Below are 24,041 nucleotides of genomic sequence, written 5' to 3'. Positions count from 1 at the left end.
TTTCAAAAGCAACTGGAAAAGATCTGTTCAGTAGAAATAACAGCAATTATTTTACGCAGAACAATTAATTTTCCAAGCTCCTCTTTCCTTCTCCCACCTGCCCTTAATAAAATAATTTGTCCATCATAAGCGACATGAGAGGTGCCCTTTAATGCCAGTAAGTTGCATGCAGACTTGAAAGGCAGCTGGTAGACACAGCTTATTTACAAATATTGGTTTGAACTTGTAAATGCATGACAGCATAAATCTTCATCCATTTAGAGTGTATGCCCTTTGTTCCCTCAGTTGTACATCCAATTGGGAATTGAGTGGAGCTGAGGGAGAGTGTGAATTACAGGAGCCCTTTCTTGTTGCCAGCATTTTAGTGCTTTGCCTTTTGTTCTTGTTGTTCTTGAGATTTCTCTGCACTACAGAGTACAGAATGTTAATCAACATTTTTCCTAAGTAATGCTAATGAAACTACCCTACTTATACTAGAGGGAAGAATTGGCATATTATATTTCATTTTGAAAGGTTAATGTACCTTTTAGGAAATTATTTCTGCCTTCTAAATCATCATAGTGTTAAATTATTAAAGGGTGGCATTAAAGAAGTATTGCACTGATGCATACAGTTAAATGCCTTAAAAGATAAAAGACTTATAAAGTTTAAAAGAAGGACATTTTGGAGTATGGCAGCATTTAACTTCAAATTAAACGTTTAAATGTTTGGTTAAGATATTGACAAAATTTCTGATTGTTTTGTATGTAATCACAAAATAAAGAGACATTTAATGTTGATGATTTCTAATTTCCAACCATGCATGAATTTGATGTTTATTATGGTCTTGAAGGATGTGTTCAACCTTATTATATGTATATGAATTGAAGCATCATCTAGTTTATCAGAAAAGAAAAAAGGAAAAAGGGAAAAAGGGTCTCTTATTTTTGCACTATTTACTTACTTGCTTTTGAAGGCAGTCTTCATTCATGTTCTATTCTTCAAATATAAAATCACAACTATCTCAACTGTCTATCACCTATGCTATTTCAAAGGGAAGTGCTATTGTAAAGACTTCAGGGAAAATATCAATTGTCAACATGCAAACTGTGACAGATATGTGTCCTGTGAACATCATTTATAGTCCATCAAGAAGGGTACTGGGGAAATGAGTTGACAGGGCTCTAAAGTTCTCTAATTTGTTTTCCCTTTAACAGTCTCTTCTAATGTCAATCAGTACATCCACAAGTCCTAAATAAATTGTGAGGTGATCTAAGGGGAAATTAAGAACAGAATTTGTTCAAGAATTCTCCCACACGGTGACGACTATTTGCTAAGAACTCCTAACATTTACTGGGTAAACAATTTATCTTCTATTTAACCATAGAAGATCTAGTAATGGTATCTGTGTCACTGTGGAACTGATTTGTCCTCTTGCATGACTTTTCCTAGCAGTACTTCTGTTTGGATATAGGCACTGAGAGAATACATAAAAGGAGTTACGTTTCAAGGTAAAGTTTTACACATTTTGACATCCGACAAATATGAATACTGCTTAAAATTGTTGGTGCATCACAATTTAATTAGCTTCTTTTTTTCTTTCTTAGCCTTACAATTGATGATGGTTTGGATTCAGTAAAATAGAGTAATGGCTAGCACACACTGAGAGTTGCTGTGTCATCTACAGTGGTCACCCATTACTTTTGTAAGGAAAAATAAATCACTGCCAAAATGTTAACTTAGTGTTAATGAGCCAATATATCTGGGAAAGGAAACTGTATATACTACCTTCCTATTTGTAAAGTTACTTTTAACACATCATTTCTCCCTAGAAAGCTGGAAAAGACAAACAACCAATAAATGACTACATGAAATATTACCAAATTCCTTTAATGCGAGAAAAGCTTTTTGAAACAGCAATAGAATCTATATACTATGCAATCTGATTTGATGACCTTAATGATTTTTTGGATTCTCAGAAGTACTCAGGATTTAAACTAAAACAGCGCCAATTTATATACCAAGACTAGGCAAAATACAACGTCTAACTTCACAACTATTATGCCTTTACACTGCTTTTACTATGCCACCTCTAAGATGGAGAAGAAAAGTAAATCACTAATTATTGGTTCTCGAATGGATATTTATTGGGATAAATTACTTTGGCTGTTTTTGGTCTATTCAAGACACACAAAAAAATGCAGGTTTACTTTCCTTACATCTAACAGCAACAAACTGCACTGTAAAATCTTCACTGGATGAGCTTAAAACTTGTCCTCTATACTCAGAAAGGTTGTGTTTTTAACTTAATCACTGATTTTTTCTTTATATATTATGGATGACAAATTGATCTTTCTTAATATACCTATAACAAACAATTGTGTAATTAAGCCAGTACCTACATGACACCAACAAATCAAGCAATATGATCAATTCAAGTGAAAGAATCAAACTGACAGTCAAATAGAGTCTCAACTGAGTAGACTAAGAGTTTGCTTAAGAAACATAAATTTGTGGAAAAGACAGTAAAAATAAATAATATCAGAATCATCAAGCATGAAATACTATTTAACTGTTATCCTATATTATTAGTGAATGAAGTATCATTTTCTATATTTTCCTTTGATAGACAATAAAATCACATAAACACAAAGTAAAAGTGCCAACTCCTAAACCTCAGTTTAGTGTTCTACTGAACCACAACTTTCTTACCTTCAAATCTGAGACTGCAGTCTTGCAAAACATTCAAAGACAATTGAACAGTATTATCAAGCTGTCACTCAAACTCTAATCGTATTTTAAATGGGGCGAGGGGGGTTAACATCCCCCAAATGAGTTGTCTGGAATTTTTCTTTGATCAGAAACTAAAGAACTGTGGGTGGGAATGTAAATTGATACAGCCACTATGGAGAACAGTATGGAGGTTCCTCAAAAAACTAAAAATAGAACTACCATATGACACAGCAATCCCACTACTGGGCATATACCCTGAGAAAACCATAATTCAAAACGAGTCATGCACCACAATGTTCATTGCAGCTCTATTTACAAGAGCCAGGACATGGAAGCAACCTAAGTGTCCATCAACAGATGAATGGATAAAGAAGATGTGGCACATATATACAAGTGAAATAAGTCAGAAAGAGAAAAACAAATACTGTAGACATATATATATATGGAATCTAAAAAAAAAAATGGTTCTGAAGAACCTAGGGAGAGGACAGGAAGAAAGACGCAGACATACAGAATGGACTGGAGGACACAGGGCGGAGGAAGGGTAAGCTGGGACAAAGTGAGAGAGTGGCATGGACATATATACACTACCAAATGTAAAATAGATAGCTAGTGGGAAGCAGCCGCATAGCACAGGGAGATCAGCTCCGGGGCTTTGTGACCACCTAGAGGGGTGGGATAGGGAGGATGGGAGGGAGACACAAGAGGGAGGGGATATGGGGATATATGTATACATATAGCTGATTCACTTTGTTATACAGCAGAAGCTAACACAACGTGGTAAAGCAATTATACTCCAATAAAGATGTTTAAAAAAAAAGAAAAGAAACTAAAGAGATTTTCACTATAAATGAAACAATTCAAATATGTAACAAAAGTATTTTAACTATTAAGATCAGGCTTCTTCATTGTGTACCATGGATGTAAGAAGATATAACAGATAGCTAGACATGAGAAGGAGGGAGGGAGGAAGGAAGGAAAGAAGGAAGGAAGGAGAGAAGGAACTCATCACAAGAAGAATTTCTGCGATTTGTATAATTAGCCCAGTGAATCTTGGAGCACAAAAGCAGTTTATCAAAAAAATACGTGCAGAAGTTAATATCAGCTGACGTTTCTAAAAGCAGGCCAGAGCAGACGAAGGATAACTTCTAACTAATGTGGAGCAAATTAAATTTTAAGAGGCTTTAATGTATCTGTTCTAACTTTAATTGCATTGCTCACCGTCAAAGTGACTACAATATGCATGTCACTTGTTAAAAAATGTCACTTGTTTTTCAACTAGTATATTCATAATACCTACAAAGATTATTCAAATACTATAATTTAATGTTATTTTTCTGTTATTAATTTTATAAATACCTTTGAGTATGAGAATATTTCAAGGTATATTTTAAAGCAACGAACTATAGCTAGCTGTTTTTGGTCCCATAATACCTTAAGAGTCCATCACTAAAAAAAATATTTTAAATGCAATCATAATTATCCAAACATAAAACATCGATGTACTTATTTAAAAAAATCAAGTGGTTAAAAAGGGTCCTTACTGCAAAATCCTCCCTCCACTGGTGGGCTGCTTGAACTTTCTCGGCTTCCAAAGCCAGGCGCTGGAAAGAAAACAAGAAATCTTAGAATTCAGATGACCACATGAATACATAATTGTTACATAGTGCTTGGGTTATCAAATCAATTATTAAGACACGTAAAAAAGAAGAGATTCCTTATTCGTGATTCATAAATTCTAAATCATTTAATACTTTAATTTACTAAAGTTGATACATATGTGTTTACTCTTCAGTAATATAAATAGCATAGTATTCTTGAATACCGTTAAGTTTACTACCTCTGCCATCACTGGCAGTAGTGTCCACTTCGAGTGCTTTCTATCAATGACTAACATTTCATTTGTTTTTTTTAAAAAAATCTTTGAGCACTATATTAATCTTAGTAGAATCTTGCTTTTCATAAATACCTTTATAGCATATATTTCTATATAACTGGAAAGGAAATAACAATGAGAATCAATAAATATGTGCTAAGTGCTGTATAGGCACCTTCTTAAAAGCATTTTTAGTTTTTTACCAAAAGTCACAAAATGTAATAACTTTCTCCTTGCTAAAGTACATTCTTAAGAGTTTTTTCAAATACCCATGAGTAACAAACAATCATAATCCGCACATCTGAAAAGGCTTTATTTCCCCTTCACTCTTATATGCCAAAGTCGTTAGAGAATTCTAGCCTGACCTATTTTCCTTCAGCACTTTTAAAATGTTATTCCATTAGGTTCAGCTGGAGATGAAATGCCTATTGTCAGCCTGCTAATGACTTTTTGTGGATAAATTCTTTTTTTTCCCCCTTGTCTAATAGTTTTTAGAGTTTTCTCTTTGTATTTTCCAGTGTTATTATCATGTTCTCCATGTGCTAAACTTTCACGAGACACAGTAACATTTAGTGATTAAGAACAGATTTGAAACCTGACTGCCTGGGTTTAAATACCAACCCTGCTGCATACTAGCTGTGCAAACTTCGGAAAAGTTAAGTCTCTCCTCCCCTTTTCTAATAGGAATAATGTCAAAATCTGCCTCATGGGTTGTTGAAAGGATTAAGTGAGATACTATATATAAAGTGCTTAGAACAGTGCCTGGCAGACAGTAAGCAAATATACATGTCAGCTATCTAACTATGAAGGACAGTTAAGATTCCATTTGTACATTGTGTCCCTTTGAGTACTGAGTTCACCTGTAGCCTGCCCCCCACACAGGTAGGAGACAGGCAAAATGGGACAAGTATATCAGTAAATATAATAAATGTATTAAACTCATTTATTAGGAGATAGAAATGATCAGGTTAGGTTTTAGAAAAGTATAATCTCATAGCGGTTTTTTGATTCACGTTTTTGATCTTTGACTATGGACTATACTTCAGTGTGTGCTCTTGATGTGGAAGTCTAGCCCACACTGGGGAATGGAAACATCCCTTTCGACTAGCTTTATATTAGTCTATTGGCTTTTATTCCCTCTTATTTAATATTATAATCATTCTTCTAAACTCTTACATAGCTATTACCAATGACTACAAAATACTGCCTAGTGGGAAATCTCTTAAGAATCCCTAAACTGAATTAATTTAAAGAAAAAATTCTACAGTGTGCTTAAATGACAATGGTTTCAGTTTATCAACTACTAGACAGCAAGGGAACATAAAAGAAGCTAGTAAATGTAAGATACTGTACCAGGGAGAGTAACCCAGAAAAGGTTCTCTATCCCTACAAGGTCAAAAACCTAAACAGAGAAAAACCAAGGGAAAAATGTATACATCTCAGTAATATTTATCACAGTATTTTTGGAAACTCAAATTCCGTGTGAAACTGTTGCAAGAAAGTGAATAAAATGGCAAAACAAATGGAAATGGGAGCCATTTCTTTAGAGGAAAACTTTAGTAGGGAAGATAGAAAAAGAAAAGACAGAATGAGAAAATAAACACAAAGGCATATTCTTGACAAAATCCAGAATATAAGTCTTCCCTCACTTTTAACAGGCCACATAAGAACAACTAAATTGTTCATATGTATGGGGCCAATAATAAAATTAAGCATTTTGTGAATTTAAACAAAATACCGGGTAAAATATAAATAAGTTAAATAATTTTTTAGATTAAGAAATATTAGAACTCTAAAATGTCTTGAAGAGCGATATTAACATGTTTTCCTCACGAGACACACAGAAGGAGGCTGCCACCCCAACAAACAAAACACATTGGGGGGCATTCACCCACAAGGCCACACGTGGTTTGCAAGACACCAGCTCTAACTCAACCATGCTGTTCTCTACTCTGGAAAGCAGGAGAAGGTATAACTTAATGATCTGACTCAGAATCACATGGCTTATAATATGAACTTAATCCATGTTTAAGAAGCCATAGTGACAGTAATCATCACAGTTAATTATTTCTAGAAAAAATATGTTAAAGAGGGATGAACAATGGTCACAAAGTATCAGACAATTCTCTTAGGGGGAGGAGAGTCCAAATCATCTTTATTTCTAATATATATATAAACACTAATTTTATCAAGTAAATGATATTTACTGCAAGATTCTGAGATAGTTTTAGAAACCTAAAGACCTGTAGTTATGTATAAGGAAAAAAAAAAGTGTATTTTAAAAGGTTAGTTTAGAGCTGGAAAGTTGCTAAATTTTATATCCCCAGCTTGGAAATCTAGGGATACATAATCATGAAAATGCACTACTATTATCTTCTTTTTTCATGAAGAAATTAATTTTTTTTTTTTTTTTTTTTTTTTTTTTTTTTACCTAGCAGATTTCATGACAAAGCAAAATACAGAACTTTAGAGACTTAGCCTACCTTGGGGAGTGATACAAATAGTTGCTGATGGTGCTTTTTTCTTGTGGCAAAAGACCAGCTAGTCATGACTCATAGAAAACTGACATGTCTTCTGGACACTGCAAGTCCCTAATTAACTTCTATTCTAGTCAAGTGACATTTTATTTTTAAAGCCAATGACCTACCATTAAATGCCACAGGCAAATTGTGTTAAGACTGATAAAATTCCTACCTAATAAAATGTGAATATTTGCTCAGTAGGACATCCTTGTTTCCACAGTTAGCTATATATATATATATATATATACCCATAACAATAACCTACTTCAGAAAAAGAAAATGTATCTTTTCTCATTTAATTCATAGTACAGTTTAATATAGTATCAAACATTAAAACCAGACGGAGAACCAGATAGAAACAAAAAACCCAGCTCAGCATAAATACCTACAAGAGAAAATTGAAAATTCTTCTCATATTAAGGTAAGTGAGAAAGTTTAATTATACGGCTTTATTATAAATGAAACAGCACATGTATATACGAAAATCCTCTGGGTATGGAATGATAAGTATATATACAATGTCATAAAGGTAATAATAATATGTACATCCCTACCTACCTACTGGTTTGAGCATTTAAAATAGAAAATCATTTTTTTAAGAAAATCATTTTAAAGACTATTTTAAGGACTCACAAGTTTAACAAAATGGACTTGAACATAAGCCTTCTGACTCCAAAGCTTATTCTTATTCCACAAGACCAATCTTTAGTTCCCACTAAACCCATCAGAGTGTTAACATCACTTGGCATTCATAGAATACATGAAGACATAGTAGTATCAAAATAAAAAACACTGGTAGAAAACTATTTCAGATTAATGGAAAATTTCCTAGTAATTTTTAGAATTTTCTAAAGGCAAATTGTAAAAACAGCACATGTCGTATGTCAATTTGGAAACTATCTTTACATAAGTCTTGCCCTCAGATCCTGAGAGAATGCTGCTAATCAGAGAAAAAGCTCTTGATATGCAGTGATCTGCAAGGAAAAAAAGAAAAAGAAAAAAGAAAGAAATAGATAATGGGAGAGGTTTTATCAGATCAGAGAAAGATCAGCTCCCTTGAAGGACTATTCATTCCCAACCTTCACCTTTTTGTCATATCTTTATCTCTTCCACTAGCATTGCATCTGGCAAGGGATATGAAAGTTTAATAAAAGCAGTATAACTGTACAGTATAAAAAGAAATAATTCTATCATTCTCCTTAACAATACTTAAATGTATTTTTTTCTTGGAAATAATAGTATTTTCCAAACCTGTAAATAACTTGCTTCCTAGACTGTATGTTTATTGCAGATGAAAGATAAAGTTCTCTGAAACATTTAATTACAAAGAATTTTCTTTTGATAGCTTTGAAAGTAAACCTTCAGGGATCACATGATAGTTCCATTAGACTCCAACAATGTTGGTACTTATATTAATAATATCAAGAATTGAAATATCATTCAAAGAAACATCTCTAATTCAAAACGATTTCTTTGGCTAGTGATGTCAAGATTTTTCGTTCTAATAAGCAGGTAATAGTTATCCACAACAGACTTACCAGTAAAATATGCGTGTGTTATATGATTAATGTTCAAATAGTTAACACCCAATAAGGATGAACAAATTATTGTATTATGCCTCTGTTGACAAGTTTTCCCTATCCTCATCAAATGTTAACATATCAAAAGAATCAGGATAATCATTTGAATGGTCTAACAATATCTATTGAAAATAGCAAACTTATGTGAAAGAACAGACTTCTATGTTCTGAAGAAAAGTGTACAGGTGCCATCAATAACTTTGGAGCTATAGTTAAAATAAGCATGCGCTTTTGAATCAGACAGATCTGGTTTACAATTTTGGTGCTGCTATTCACTAACTATAGGATTTAGGCAATAGACTTAACATTTTTCAGCATTTAACAATAATATCTACTTGATATATTTTCTATTGGTGTGCTCAATATCTAGCACATTATAAACTCAAAGTTTTACTTCAATTTGAATCTTACAAACACAACTACCTAGAACAGAATATGTCAGAACTGTAACCACTGATGACCACTTCAATATGTATATAAGTGAGTGAAATGAATGAAAACATCTTAATGGCCCCTACATTTTCACTGTATTTTGCTCTGCAAGAAAGCTCTTATCTATGGAACTATAGGGTGGGCCAAAAGCAAATGCAATTTAGGGAATATAGCAGTTTAATACACTAGTCAATAAAATGAGTGCTTCAGTTTATTTCATTTTATTTTTACTACAAATAAAATGAGAAAGGAGAGGAGATCATTATGTCCTGCTTTCTCACCTTATTTCCTGAAATACTAAAAAAAAATAAGATTGAGGTGTGACATTTCTTTTGCATTTCTTAAGGTGATAGAAAGCTTGAAGACCTCAATAGAAAAGATAACATCATAACTCCATGAATATTTAGTACAATGTTCCATCTAAAAGGTAAAAATACTCTTTTCTTTCTAATAACTTTCACCAAATAATGGGAAACAATGCAAAATGTTCACTAAATTCACATAAAACAACGTATAAACAATGTTTCTTTAAATTCATGTAAATATATATACCCAGCAGAATTCTACCAAAGCCTTCTAACAACTTGTTATATCCTAGTGAACAAGGAGTTTAGTATAAAAATCTTCACGTGTAGAGAAATTGCTTTATACTTTTTTAAAAATCACACCTGCTATACTTACATATTGTTTAAAATGTTTTTATAAAGGAACATTATTGGTACTTTGAGAAAGATCTATTGGCTAAAGAAGCCAGGCTGGAAACTGGGATTTGAGAAAAGTTATAAAAATTGAATAGGCTAACTAGGATGAGTTTTACCTTTGGCATGTTTTGACACTTGATGACTGTGATCTCTAGGTAAATATACATCCTGACTGGAGGATAAGAAGTACAGTGTGCATTTGCTCTTATTCAACAGACATTTACTTAGCACTTGCTACATAGAAGTGTTTACGAAAAACTACAGGACTCAGTTCCTGCTTCTAAAGGGAACTGCCACACATTCATATACCATATATCATATCCTATATAACATACACTCACACACACACACTTAACAACATAGGATCAGTGTTTGACAGATGCTTTGTTAATGGTTACAATATACATTTGTTAGTTTTAGTTTAGTTACAGTGGAATCAGTGACATGGTGAATAAATTTTTTTAAATATTGCTTTTATCAAGAATGGCAATGTCTCAAAAATAAAGAACAGGAAGGATTCTAAAATGAATGAGGACTGCTAGCCAATGACAAGTTTTAGCCTTAGGTCTTTTTATTTGTTTGATTTGGGAGGAGATTAAAAGCACTGACAAGTATAGAAACAAAAAATCTGGAATTCATCACCCAGAATTCATTTCTATCTTTAATTAAAATTTGCTTTATAACTTTTAATGTGAAAAATAAAATGTTACAAATAACCTTGAAGTTCACCTTATTCATTCCTTGACCAATTGCCCTACCCACAGCAATCACTATAAATGAATTTGTCTGTATCCTCTGGCATCGTGTGGCCTGCATTTTTTTAAATTATGTGAACGTTTTCTGATATTGATGCTGTTGATTCTTCTTTCTAATAGGCTGCATGCAGGTTGAATACTGAAGAGAAACTCCACCGGCTTCATGGGGTGAATGATTTGTCTAAAGTGAAACCTATCACCCTTGCAAGTGATGGTTTCGATTGCACAAGAGATTTGGTTAATGTCAATAAGTTTCGAGAAATGGTTTGCTGGTTGTTTTGGAAAGTAAAGGTAATGCATGGAGGAGGGAAGAACCCTCAGGGAAACAAAGCTGGAACCATCTCTAAGCCCCCTTTTCAGCACCAAAAGCCTATGCATTTATTGCATCCTTATCGTCAGAACACAGAACAGGCCTTATTTGTAAACATAGTCCTACCTATTCCATCTCTCCATCAAGAGACCATCATTCTGTTCTCATAGACGCTACTCATGCAGTTTGAAAGATGCTAAATCAACACTTGAGCAAGACAACTTATCCAAAGACATGACAATCCCCTTTCAATACGGTTCCATGGCTTAGCAAGCTCACTCTTACACTGATGACTAAATTCTGTTTTTATGTTTTACTTATGCTTGCCTAAAGCATACTTTTGCAGACTTTCTGCTTTTAATGACATGAAACATGAGCACATTAATTATAATCATTATCTTTCTTTTTTTCAAATCATTTTCATTTTTCTAGCAGGGTAGTCCCAAATTGACTCCAAGACAAAGAAAAAGTGTTTTTTAAAAAATAAAATCCAATTTTAATTTAGAAAAATATATTCCAATGACTTGAGGAATTCTACCAAACCCGGTAAAATAACTTAGCATTGGGCTTCCCTGGTGGCGCAATGGTTGAGAGTCCGCCTGCCGATGCAGCGGACATGGGTTCGTGCCCCGGTCCGGGAGGATCCCACGTGCCGCGGAGCGGCTGGGCCCGTGAGCCATGGGCCGCTGAGCCTGCGCGTCCGGAGCCTGTGCTCCGCAACGGGAGAGGCCACAACAGTGAGAGGCCCGCGTACCGCAAAAAAAAAAAATAACTTAGCATCAGTTCATCTACTTGAGTTTATGGAGGGGTTAAAAAAAAGGAGTTTGCCTTTTTGAGCATTGCTTCTCAAGTGAAAGAGAAAAGACTATATAACATATAACTTTTAATACATATTTTGATTAAAATTATTTGTAGACTGACCAAGTAGAAATAAAGTATGTAATCTTGCTATTTATGTCTACTCAAATATTTTAACACTTCTGTACGTACTGGAACCGTGACATAAGTAGAGGATTATCAAGATTAATAGCGAAACATAAATTTTTGACTATATTAAGCAAATCATATACAAATCTTATACTGTACTCATAAGGTACAATGTAAGGTGACAGATTATTTCTTTTAGATGGCCTATCATTTTCCTACAATTGATTTCATTCCAGGTTATATGAAATAAAAATTTTATAATACGAATACTATTTTTCTTTCTAGTATAAGATTTAAGGGCGTATAATATATGCAAAACATAAATAAAAGTTGCTGAAATCAAGCCAGTCGTCATTTATTCTCCTATTTGTGGCCCAGGGAAAATTAAATCTTTTGGAACATGGCTTCTGGATCTTGTTGTACAGATTTCAGCCTGGATCTACCATATTTAGGAAATGCTTTTGAAATTAACCACAAAGCTTCAAGTCTAATATTCAGAGATGTAATTAGCTCCAAATAAATTGGCAGACTCTTGGAATACATAAGCCAGGTAAAGGAGATGTCATCTGGTAAGAAGAGCAAAACTCCTCTTATCAGTAGTGAAAGTAAATTAACACACAACTCGCAATTATCACTACCTTTTTCTTGGCTCTACAGCACCAACACTAAAAGACTGTTGAACTGAATATAATTTCTACATCAGCTCTACACTTTGACACCTGAGAAGAATCACCAGATAAGCCTGTTCAAATCACCTGGACCACATACAAACCCACTCAACCCCACAACCATCCAAAGATTCTGATTCTATACTTGGTATCATTCCCAGAAATCTACATGCTTAATATAATACATCTTTTCCATGGACTAAACTTTGAAAACACTCCTCTAGAGAGTAACATTTTTAGCTATATTAGACATATGGATTTAATTACTCTTTGAAAAACACCATTCAAAATAGAAGCACAATTTGATAGACGGAAACGAAAATAACCCACTAGTTCCCTATCCTTACACTATCCTGACTCCCATCACGTAATTTATCTCTCTCCATCTTTTTCTGGTTTTTTCTCTCCCTTCCTGCTCCCTCATTTCCTTTTCCCTCTCCTCTCTCTCTCTCACACACACACTTTCAATAAACTACTAAATGCGGGTTCATTAGGCACAGGACACAGTTCTTTCATGTCTGTACACATCCAGTATTGCACACAATGTGCGGCAGAGAGCGGACGCTCAATTGCTGTGTGTAGAAATGCATAAGTAATCATTTTCAAACCCTGTCAAGGTTTTATCTCAGTTGTATCAAGATTTATAACAAGGTTCACTTACATTATCACCATTCATTATCGTGATACTTTGAGAGGCCACAAAACTTGTTCCCACATGACAAGCATATTCCTGAATCAATACATCACTACCTAATTCTTAAAAATAGCTGGATTAATTCATCACCACCTGATCCTTAAAATTTAGTAGAATTTGGCTGTGAATGTAATAGGGATCCAGACTAATCCATGTAATTCCACTCTGGGATTCGAGAACTAATCTATCGATATAATAAGTTGCCTTACTGTTTAAATGTCGAATACCAATGCAGGTTCAGAAATCCAAGAAACCACATCCACAATGGCCACCCGGGTCCATTTTGGCTGCCTGAACCATAGTTCCTCCATTCTGATTCTTAAATGATTTTAATTATGTCATCACTCTTCCCTCTGAATTAATCCTACAACCGATCACCATCTGGGAGACAATTCTCCACGGGTCTCTCATGTTTCTGCACCGCATGTGAAACAGAGGCAGGGCAGCCTCTGCTCTGGATTATTTTCTCAAGAATGTTTGTGTAGCAAACAGCCTTGGAAGACAGAGAGTGTCTCCCCGCAGGGCAGAGGACAGATTTATTTGTTGCTCAGGAAAATAAAAATAATCCTGTGGGGTAAAATTTAGGCAGGCTTGCTGGTAGGCGCCCTTTAAAAGAGTGGGGTTTCCCAAGTTCAGGGTTCAGTGTTCCTCAGCTGTGACACAAGCTCGTGGCATAGGCACTGTCCACCTGGGCTACTCAGTATAGCCCCCTAGACTTGATGGTCAGAAGTTACCCATGGGAACACAAAGCTCATGCTGCCTCCTGTGTGGGGACATATAAATCCATTGTGTCCAACTCAGGGAGGCTCCTGAACCAGTGAAATGGTGGTTGGCTAGCTTGTTAGCTTGCACGAAGGGTAAAATCTCAGATCCTTCCCACTACTTGATATACCATATCTGGTTGAGCCTGCTTCCATAAAAATGTTCACTGGTCCATCTCCATATCTTCAAACTTTCACCATCAAATAACTGATGTAATCTTTATTTTGTCTTCAGTTCTTTCCTGAGCGTGAATTTTGCACCCTTCTCAAAGTGTGTCTAGACCAGCAGGGGCAGCATCACCTGGGAAAAGGTTAGACACCCATATTCTTAGATCCCATCCCAGACCTACCAAACAGAAGCTCTGGGGGTGGGTCCTATCAATCTATGTTTTAACAAGACCTTCCTGTGATTCTAATATGAACTAAGGTTTGAGAAGCACTGCTCTAAAATAAAAATACATAGCATTGTTCAAGCAGAACAATGCTATTACCTTAACAGCAAGCTCCTGAAGCTGTGGGAAATAAAATGAGACAAACTATTTGTCCTAAAGCCCTCTTTTTGAAAAAACAAACCTTGTAAATCAGACATACTGGAGACGATTCAGAAGTCTAAATATTCCCTTGTATATATGTGCCACATCTTCTTTATGCACAATATATCTGTATCTTTAGCCACGGTCTAAAATTACCTTCTCTTACAATTTTTTTCTTTGAAATATATTATTGAAACACACTGCCTTAATCTGCCTTAATTTATGGTCTTTACGGTTCTCTCCTTCCTTCCCTTCTTTCTTGTATACAGGATACTAAGTGGATTAAACTTGCTCAGTTCTTATGAGCCCACTACTCACAATCTGCAGGCTTCAGGCTTCATTTTGTTTTTCATATGTTGGTTGGCAAATACAGCATAAAGCACAAAACTTTATGTAAGTTAGAAAGGGAGAAATTGCTTTACTTATAAGAAAGTGATCAAATTTTGTAGGAAGCAGGTAATAAAAAAAAAACTGGGGAAGTATGCAACCACTTTTAAAAGTAAGGAAAAAGATGTGTTAAGACCATTTTTCACTGTCAGATGCTTTGCGTGAGGCTCTGCCTTCCTGCAAATCTAGGAATGCATCAAAGTTCACATGAGTTTTATTAGTCTATGAAAAGAGTAAAAATACTATTTAACTGAACATGATGCAAATTGACATAATTAATTTAAAAGATGTAGTATAGGGCTTCCCTGGTGGCGCAGTGGTTGGGGGTCCGCCTGCCGATGCAGGGGGCACGAGTTGGTGCCCCGGTCCGGGAGGGTCCCGCGTGCCGCGGATTGGCTGGGCCCGTGAGCCGTGGCCGCGGGGCCTGCTTGTCCGGAGCCTGTGCTCCGCAGCGGGAGAGGCCACAACGGTGGGAGGCCCGCGTACCACAAAAAAAAAAAAAAAAAAAAAAAAAAAAAAATATGTAGTATAATAGATGAGAAGTACCTTTGAAATTATTTTTTTGCTACTTTATTTCTAATCTTTTGTTTTTAAGAAAAAACAGAAGGTGAGTTCAAAAGCTTCAACTCCCTTAAAAGACCATAACTAGACACAGGAATAGAAATAAATACACCTGGTCACAGAACGTATATTTGTAATTTATCTTTAGTTTCATATATGCATACCTATGATTTTACATACGTAGTAATAAACTGAGAACAAGTGAAAAAAAAATATTATCAGGAAGGGCAGATTTTAAAAATCTACCAAATTTATTTTGATATCCTAAAGTGAAAACTAACTTAAAAGGTTTATCCTGTCAGTAAAGGATCATTTTTTTTATATGTAACGTATCCTTCAGCACATAATAATCACTAAAGTGTTTATCACCATATTTCCCTTGTCATAATTCAAGAGTTTTAAAACAGCCTGAATTGTTAACCCTCTAAATCAACTCACAGACAGACAGACATCCATTACCTTCCACTGCCCTGAATACTCTTTGAGCAGGTAATTTAAGAGGGTAGTTACAACACATAAATTTAAAGTACTAGTAAATGCATTAACTTCCTAGTATTACATAGTAACTAAAGTTATTACATAAAGTATTCAGCTATTCTGAACTTAATTTTGAAGTTAGCTCTTATTTTTAGTTAAAATTTTGTGCAGGGCTTGTTCAACAATTCTGGAAACCATAAAAGATGTACTGACTTTGAAAACAGAGGAGAATTTATTTAATTTCTCTACGCTTCTGTTTCTTCATCTGTAAAACAGAGATAATAATACCTTTTCACAGAATTGTTTAGGGATTAAATGAGATTTTTGCTAAATAAACACAGCAGTGACATCTTCGTCAACATTAGCTTTTAGGAATTAAGAAGGGGAAAAAGGAGTTCTTTCACTTTATTGAAGGTATAATCAAACAGCTATCAATATATGTCACTATGGTCTAACTAAATTGCAGAGTGTCCAAGGTCCTGTCAGATTACAGCTGCTTGAGCCACCCTCCATCCTTTCAATTTTACAATAACCATTTTGCATCTCCAGCTCCCCTCCAACCACCCTCCCTTTGATTCTTATTCTATCAAAGGAGATTTGTTTCCTTTACCTCAGGCTACCCTCTGACTGGCTGTAAACTATTTATCATTCCTGCCATGTTATCTTCATTTCTTTTTAGTTTTAAATAATTTACCTTTGAGTTTCATTAACTCTTCACAGGCTGCCAACTTGGTGAGTGGGTTGTTGGCTCAGAAAAAAAAAAAATCTAATCTTGACGGTAGGCAAATTTTCTATTTTGCTAATGTTGCTATGGAAATACTCCTTTTATTTTGTTTTTGCTAATACATTGGGGGTGAATGTATCACATGCTGTGGTAGATAAAAGTGTGTACTGTGTGCTCCTCCCCCACTTGTATAATTTCTCCTCAAGGGTTTGGAAAATCACTATGATGTGTAAATCAGTCAAATTGGCAAAATATGCAATTTACTAGGTTTTTTCAAATATCAGAAACATCATCCACTACTAATCTGCAGAAAACATGCCATTCCTGTTCCTCCCTTTGACAGAGAAGGTGTTTTTTATTTTTTTATTTATTTTCTTTATTTTATCTTTTACTTTTTGGCTGTGCCACACAGCTTGTGGGATCTCAGTTCCCCGATCAGGGACTGAACCCAGGCCACGACAGTGAAAGCACTGATATTCAGTATTTTTTGGTTTTTACTTTTAACTTGAGTAACATTATTATTTCTCCTTACCCTCAAGTAAGTTTTAACAATTTGAGTAAAAAGCTTCCAGTAAATGATAATATCAAATTTCTCTTAATAATGCTCACACTATTATCCTATAACTTCCTGCTCATATTTCTAAGGTATAAACTTCTAAGAAGTGATAAAATTTTAAACCCTGGGCTCTCAGATGGAAAGTTCAAGGTTTTTCTTTTCCTTTTTAAGAAGATTAAAATTGTATATTCATTATACAAGGCACATGATGTTATTAAGAATAATGATGGTTAAAATGTGTGTAGCTCTTCACAATTTATGGAATTTCTTTTACAGATGGCACCTCAGTTGACCAGCATAATGAGATAAAAAATAAGAAGGGCTGACATCATTTAGGTATTTATTCTTTGCCAAGCACCTTATAGGGATTATGCCATCTGTCTTTCTTACAAACTTAGTAGATACACCTTTTATAGAGGAGTAGACATACTTCGGAGAGCCCGTAATGTAGGGTAACTTAAACAACTCTGAGGTCTGTTTGCTCATCTACACGTGGAATTAATGATAGTATCTACTATGCTTGTAGGATGGGATAATTCCTATAAAGTGCTTAGCAAAGAGACAATGGTGGAGGAGCTGGAATTTGAATAAGGCTACCTATTCCAGAGCCCTGCCCCTAGCCTACCTTTTAAAAGAAGTTATACAACTTGCCCTCAATATCACATAAGTAGAAGACAAACTACGAACAAGAAGTAATTTCTTCTCATTCCATATTCAGTAGAGAGGAGCTCAGGTATGTATGTATCAAAAAACCAATGAAGCACTTTTAAAAAGTCGCCCTCAGCATTTGATGTCTTGCTCATTTTCTTTTTTTTTTTTTTTTTTTTTGTGGTACTCGGGCCTCTGTCCCTTGCATCGGCAGGCGGATTCTCAACCACTGCTCCACGAGGGAAGCCCAGCTCATTTTCTAAGTAGCAGAATTCTTTCACATCTGATTATTTTTCTGTCCCCACCCCACTGCACTCCACTGCTTTGCCACATCTGATTATTTTTGTCCCCACTCCAATGCACTCCATTGCTTTGCCATAGCATTTCCAGGCTAACACAATAGGTGAAATGAGATAAAGTTGCAGAGCTAAAAATTAGGTAAGCGTTATCCACCCTGATAACTCAAAAGTGGCAATGTTACTATCAATAAGAATGAATATCAAGAATGGAAGAAATGATCAGTTCAAAACAAACAAACAAAAAATGCATTGGGGAGGTAAGTTTCCCTCCTCAAAAACTCCATTAACTCAATCCTTCAAGAGAGATCTATGATGCCTAATGATTAAAAAGGCAAGTGAAGGGGAAGAATGGTGCCTAGTTTGGACACACAGACTGTATCTACTCTGTCCAAGTTTGAAACAGCAGATGAAATGTTCCTGCAGAGATTTATTTACCCAAGGTATCTAGGAGCTTTCAATATACCTCTAGTTGTCCTTATCCCTGGCCCCAAGGACTCGTGAAAGAAATGCTAAAAATTATTTTACCAAAATCTCTGTAAGGGATTAATGGCCCAAACTGCAACTTTGACGTGTGTTACAGAGCAAAGTGAAGTGAAGGGTGCAGGGTGTTACTGTCATTCGTGTTACTGTGGTGTGACCAACCCAGCAGGCTCCAAAATACCTCAGCCTGACAGAGATGCAGGGTTACTGACATATGCAGAGACAGTCTCAAAGAAATATGTTTGGGCAACTATGCTTTTAAAAGCTTATCACACTCCTTTTTTATCTCCAGATTGAGTAACATGTTGGGGAACATGTTAAAGCAAAGGGAATAGAATGGAAGACTCCTTGAAAAGTGATCTAATAGCGATCATAAAAGCTAATGAGTATATACCCATATATGATAATATGATGCATCCAAGAAAGATGCACGATGGATTTAGACACAGATCTGAATTCTAACTGTGGCTCTCCCACTTATTATATATAATCTTTAAACCCCAGTTTCTTCTCATATAAAAAGAAGATGATGATCTCAAATACCCTCACAAGTTTATGGTGAAAATTTAATGTCACAATAGACATAAACCATCTAAGACTTAATCATATCTCTAAAGTTGTCTTTTCCTTCCATAACCCTTGATCCACTTTTAAGGTCACAAATGATAATAAATGATTTTATAAAATCCATGAATCTATACTTCACTCATATCTAGTTTTAAATAAATGTCAGTAATATAAAATCTGGCAATAGTGAAAAAATGATTTGGTGAATACTGAAAAATATGAGCCTATTTTCAACTGAATGCACATGAAATCTATGTTTCTACTTTCAATCAATCTCACAGGTTGAAGGTAAGTACCATAATAATCCATAAAACGAGTACATTCTGAAAGGATTAGTCATCTGAAAGTAAAAACTGTATAGAAAATTATTAAATTGGAATCCTTTCAAGTATCATAGAATCTTGAAACGATGTAGCCTACAGATTATTAACAATGGAAATAAGGACAATGTACAGTAGTATTTATTAAGCCAGCAATATCTGTTGCTGGCTTAATAAATGAGAATCATTTCAATTACAACATCAGAAAAGGTCAAAAGATCATCTACACATAAATAGGTAAACATAACAGGAAAAAAAGATAGTAATAGCCAAGATTTCTGAGGAAATTGCTAATAGCCATCAACAAATTAAAAATGATTTAACTAATCAAATCAATCAACGTGTATTTGTAATCACCTCCTTTCTATCTGAAGAACTTGATTTTAGGAGCTACGTAGAATGCTGTGATAAGCTGACAGCCAAATTCATGCTCAGATCATAGCACATCATAATCTACCTGGGGAAAAGATCATAAAGAGAAAGAAACATAAAATAGACCAAAAGTATACTAAGAAAATATTAGTTTTGATTAGATGGATTTGTGAAAAAGGTAGGAAGCAGAACAAGAATTTAGCAGACAGGGAGAAAATGATACCTGGTGGGTAAGACAGTGAAAAACAAAACAATACAGTGGTCATATTTAAGGAATAGTTTACTTGTTTGGCTTGTTGTATGTCAAATAAAGTAATGTAGCATAAATTTGTCTAAGAAAATAAGGTAATATGTTGTTGAAAAGCATCACTGTAGGAAATTGGTACGATGTCTACCTTCTAAATAACCAGTAAAGAAAATTAGGTTTTTAAAAATCCACCAACTTCAACACTATGAAAGGAGTATTTGGGCTGCAGTGTTCTGGTCTTATTTAATGCATAAGAAGAGTATTAATGGGATTATTTAATGGGTAAGCAGAGTAATACAGACTGGTGACTGGGAATCCAGAAAGATGTTGCAGGCTGCATGTGTCCCTAAATTTTTCCCTACTTGGCCAATAGTGCTCTAAAGTTTCTCCATCCAAGACTTACTCATTTGGCCTAAACCTGTATTACTTATTCCAAAAGTGCTCCTAAACTGAAATATCCATAGGAATAGTCATCATGAGTTTTCTTAGCATGCAATTACTGTGACTTCATTTATTATATTGTTTTTAGAGATGGGAGACAAACAGGATACCAGAAAATGTGAAATTTCACAAGGATTTACAAGCAAAGACGAATAAAAGCATTACTTTAGACTAAGAGGTACCACCTGATTATGGCAAGTCTGGGGAAAGGTTCAGAGCAGTAGATACTGGAGAGAAATGAAAGAGCAGAGAAGAACTTAATTTTTACAAAATGGGACATAGGAGGGACAAGCACACACACAGGAAAGGTTTCATTCACAGAGTTGTTATTGAGTGAGTTGCTGGAAATACACAGATGAGAAAAGAGTCATAGCTGCATTAGGGCTGCTCAAAGGGATAGATGTGATTTTGCTTTAGAAAGAATTTAAATTATTTTTTTAAAATCATGAATGAATTAAAAGTTTACAGTAAATAAATGGAATGATGGGAGCCACAAACTTTATTTCAAATACATTTCAAAGATAAGCAATTTGAAATGAGTATATTGTTTGAAATTATTAGCTAAACCTGCCTTGCCTTGAAAAAAATTCCCTGTTATAGAATTTGTAATCAAACAGTGAAGTGACCAACTATGGCAAACTGCCATTTTTGGACTCCTGACTGAATGATTTTTAAGTCATAGAAGCAAAATTTTATAACTAAAAGTAACAATCTTAGAAGCAAAAATAATATTGCTATTCACATCCACAGAAAGAATTATCTCCACAGTAAGACTGTATTGCTCTTGTTCTATGCATGGAGAATTCAGTTTATCAATTAGTTTTTCTTTATCCTGAATGTAAGCCAATGTTTAATTGCTTCATATCCATAACTGTATTAACCTTGAATAAATTGTTTTAAATAAAAAACTTGTTCTATGACACAAAGGAGATTAATTACTAAAAGACAATAGCAATCCTTTGCTATCAATCAAACAGGCAGAAAAGCATGGCCACCTAGTGAGGGTTCAGCTTCATTAACTTTCCTCAAACCTCATTTGTAATATAAAAGACCACCATATATTCAATTCCCAGAAAGATAAATTTAATCAACCCAATAGTGTGTGGATTTGTTTATACCACCATTACTCATTATCTAACTGCAATCTCATGCTCTCTTCAAATTGTAATATCATCCTATTAAATATTCTCTGCTAGTACTTTGGACTGTTTTCAACTGAAAAAAGGATTCCTCCAATATCCTTAAATGCATCACCGCGTCCTCTTGGCATTATGATAAAAAATCAAGTCATAAAATCTTATGTTGTGAGTCCCTCCCATCAGGAAACTTCCAAAAGCCTATTAGATAGCCTCCTCCATCAGAGGGCAGACAGCAGAAGCAAGAAGAATTACAGTCCTGCAGGCTGTGGAACAAAAACCACATTCACAGAAAGACAGACAAGATGAAAAGGCAGACGGCTATATACCCGATGAAGGAACAAGATAAAACCCCAGAAAAACAACTAAATGAAACTGAGATAGGCAATCTTCCAGAAACAGAATTCAGAATACTGATAGTGAAGATGATCCAGGACCTTGGAAAAAGAATGGAGGCAAAGATCGAGAAGATGCAAGAAAGGTTTAACAAAGATACAGAAGAATTAAAGAACAAACAAACAGACATGAACAGTACAATAACTGAAAAGAAAAATGGACTAGAAGGAATCAATAGCAGAATAACTGTGGCAGAAGAATGGATAAGTGACGTGGAAGACAGAAAGGTGGAATTCACTGCTGCAGAACAGAATAAAGAAAAAAGAATGAAAAGAAATGAAGACAGCCTAAGAGACCTGTGGGACAACAGTAAACACAAAAACATTCGCATTTTAGGGGTCCCAGAAGGAAAAGAGAGAGAGAAAGGACCCAAGAAAATATTTGAAGAGATTATAGTAAAAAAATTCCTTAACATGGGAAAGGAAATAGCCACCCAAGTCCAGGAATCACAGAGAATCCCATACAGGAAAAACCCAAGAAAAAACACGCCAAGACACATAGTAATCAAATTGGCAAAAATTAATGATAAAGAAAAATTATTGAAAGGAGGAAGGGAAAAATGACAAACAACATACAAGGGAACTTCCACAAGGTTAACAGCTGATTTTTCAGCAGACGACTCTAAGTGGGAAACACAAGAGAAGAAAAGGACCCACAAAAACAAACCCAAAACAATTAAGAAAATGGTCAAAGGAACATACATATCCATAATTACCTTAAATGTGAACGGATTAAATGCCCCAAGCAAAAGACACAGGCTTGCTGAATGGATACAAAAACAACACCCATATATATGCTGTCTACAAGAGACCCACTTCAGACCTAGGGACACATACAGACTGAAAGTGAGGGGATGGAAAAAGATATTCCACGCAAATGGAAATCAAAAGAAAGCTGGCGTAGCAGTACTCATGTCAGATAAAATAGACTTTAAAATAAAGACTTTTACAAGAGACAAGCAAGGACACTACATAATGATCAAGGGATCAATCCAAGAAGAAGATATAACAATTAAAAATATATGTGCACCCAACATAGGAGCACCTCAATACATAAGGCAACTGCTAAACTGCTCTAAAAGAGGAAATCAACAGTAACACAATAATAGTGGGGGACTTTAACACTTCACTTACACCAATGGACAGATCATCCAAACAGAAAATTAATAAGGAAACACAAGCTTTAAATGACACAATAGACTAGATAGATTTAATTGATATTTATAGGACATTCCATCCAAAAACAGCAGATGAGACTTTCTTCTCAAGTGCGCATGGAACATTCTCCAGATATGACAGATCATATCCTGGGTAACAAATCAAGCCTCAGTAAATTTAAGAAAATTGAAATCATATCAAGCATCTTTTCTGACCACATGCTATGAGATAAGAAATCAATTACAGGGAAAGAAACGTAAAAAACACAAACACATGGAGGCTAAACAATACACTACTAAATAACCGAGAGATCACTGAAGAAATCAAAGAGGAAATCAAAAAATACCTAGAGACAAACGACAATGAAAAGACGAGGATCCAAAACCTATGGGATGTAGCAAAATCAGTTCTAAGAGGGAAGTTGATAGCTATACAAGCCTACCTCAAGAAACAAGAAAAATCTCAAATAAACAATCTAACCTTACACCTAAAGAAACTACAGGAAGAAGAACAAACAAAACCCAAAGTTAGCAAAAGGAAAGAAATCATCAAGATCAGAGCAGAGATAAATGAAATAGAAACAAAGAAAACAATAGCAAAGATCAATAAAACGAAAAGCTGGTTCTTTGAGGAGATAAACAAAATTGATAAACCATTAGCCAGACTCATCAAGAAAAAGAGGGAGAGGACTCAAATCAATAAAATTAGAAATGAAAAGGGAGAAGTTACCACAGACACCGCAGAAATACAAAGCATCCTAACAGACTACTACAAGCAACTCTATGCCAATAAAATGGACAAC

General features: G+C 34.9%; 1 protein-coding gene across 8 annotated transcripts in view; it reads right to left on the bottom strand.

Moving 5' to 3' along the window:
* The window catches only part of CACNA2D1 (calcium voltage-gated channel auxiliary subunit alpha2delta 1), a 507,150-nt gene that overhangs the window by 234,349 nt on the left and 248,760 nt on the right, over nucleotides 1-24,041 (bottom strand). For all 8 annotated transcript variants that reach the window (XM_028490128.2, XM_028490135.2, XM_028490130.2 and 5 more), the window contains one exon: nucleotides 4,257-4,316. In XM_028490128.2, the coding sequence (XP_028345929.1) occupies nucleotides 4,257-4,316 (60 nt within the window). The remainder of the gene's footprint in view (nucleotides 1-4,256; nucleotides 4,317-24,041) is intronic.

Source organism: Physeter macrocephalus, chromosome 5, assembly GCF_002837175.3.
Source record: "Physeter macrocephalus isolate SW-GA chromosome 5, ASM283717v5, whole genome shotgun sequence".
Lineage (NCBI taxonomy): Eukaryota > Metazoa > Chordata > Mammalia > Artiodactyla > Physeteridae > Physeter > Physeter macrocephalus.
The sequence above is the reverse complement of the archived record's forward strand: the minus strand, read 5'-3'. Positions and strand labels throughout refer to the sequence as shown.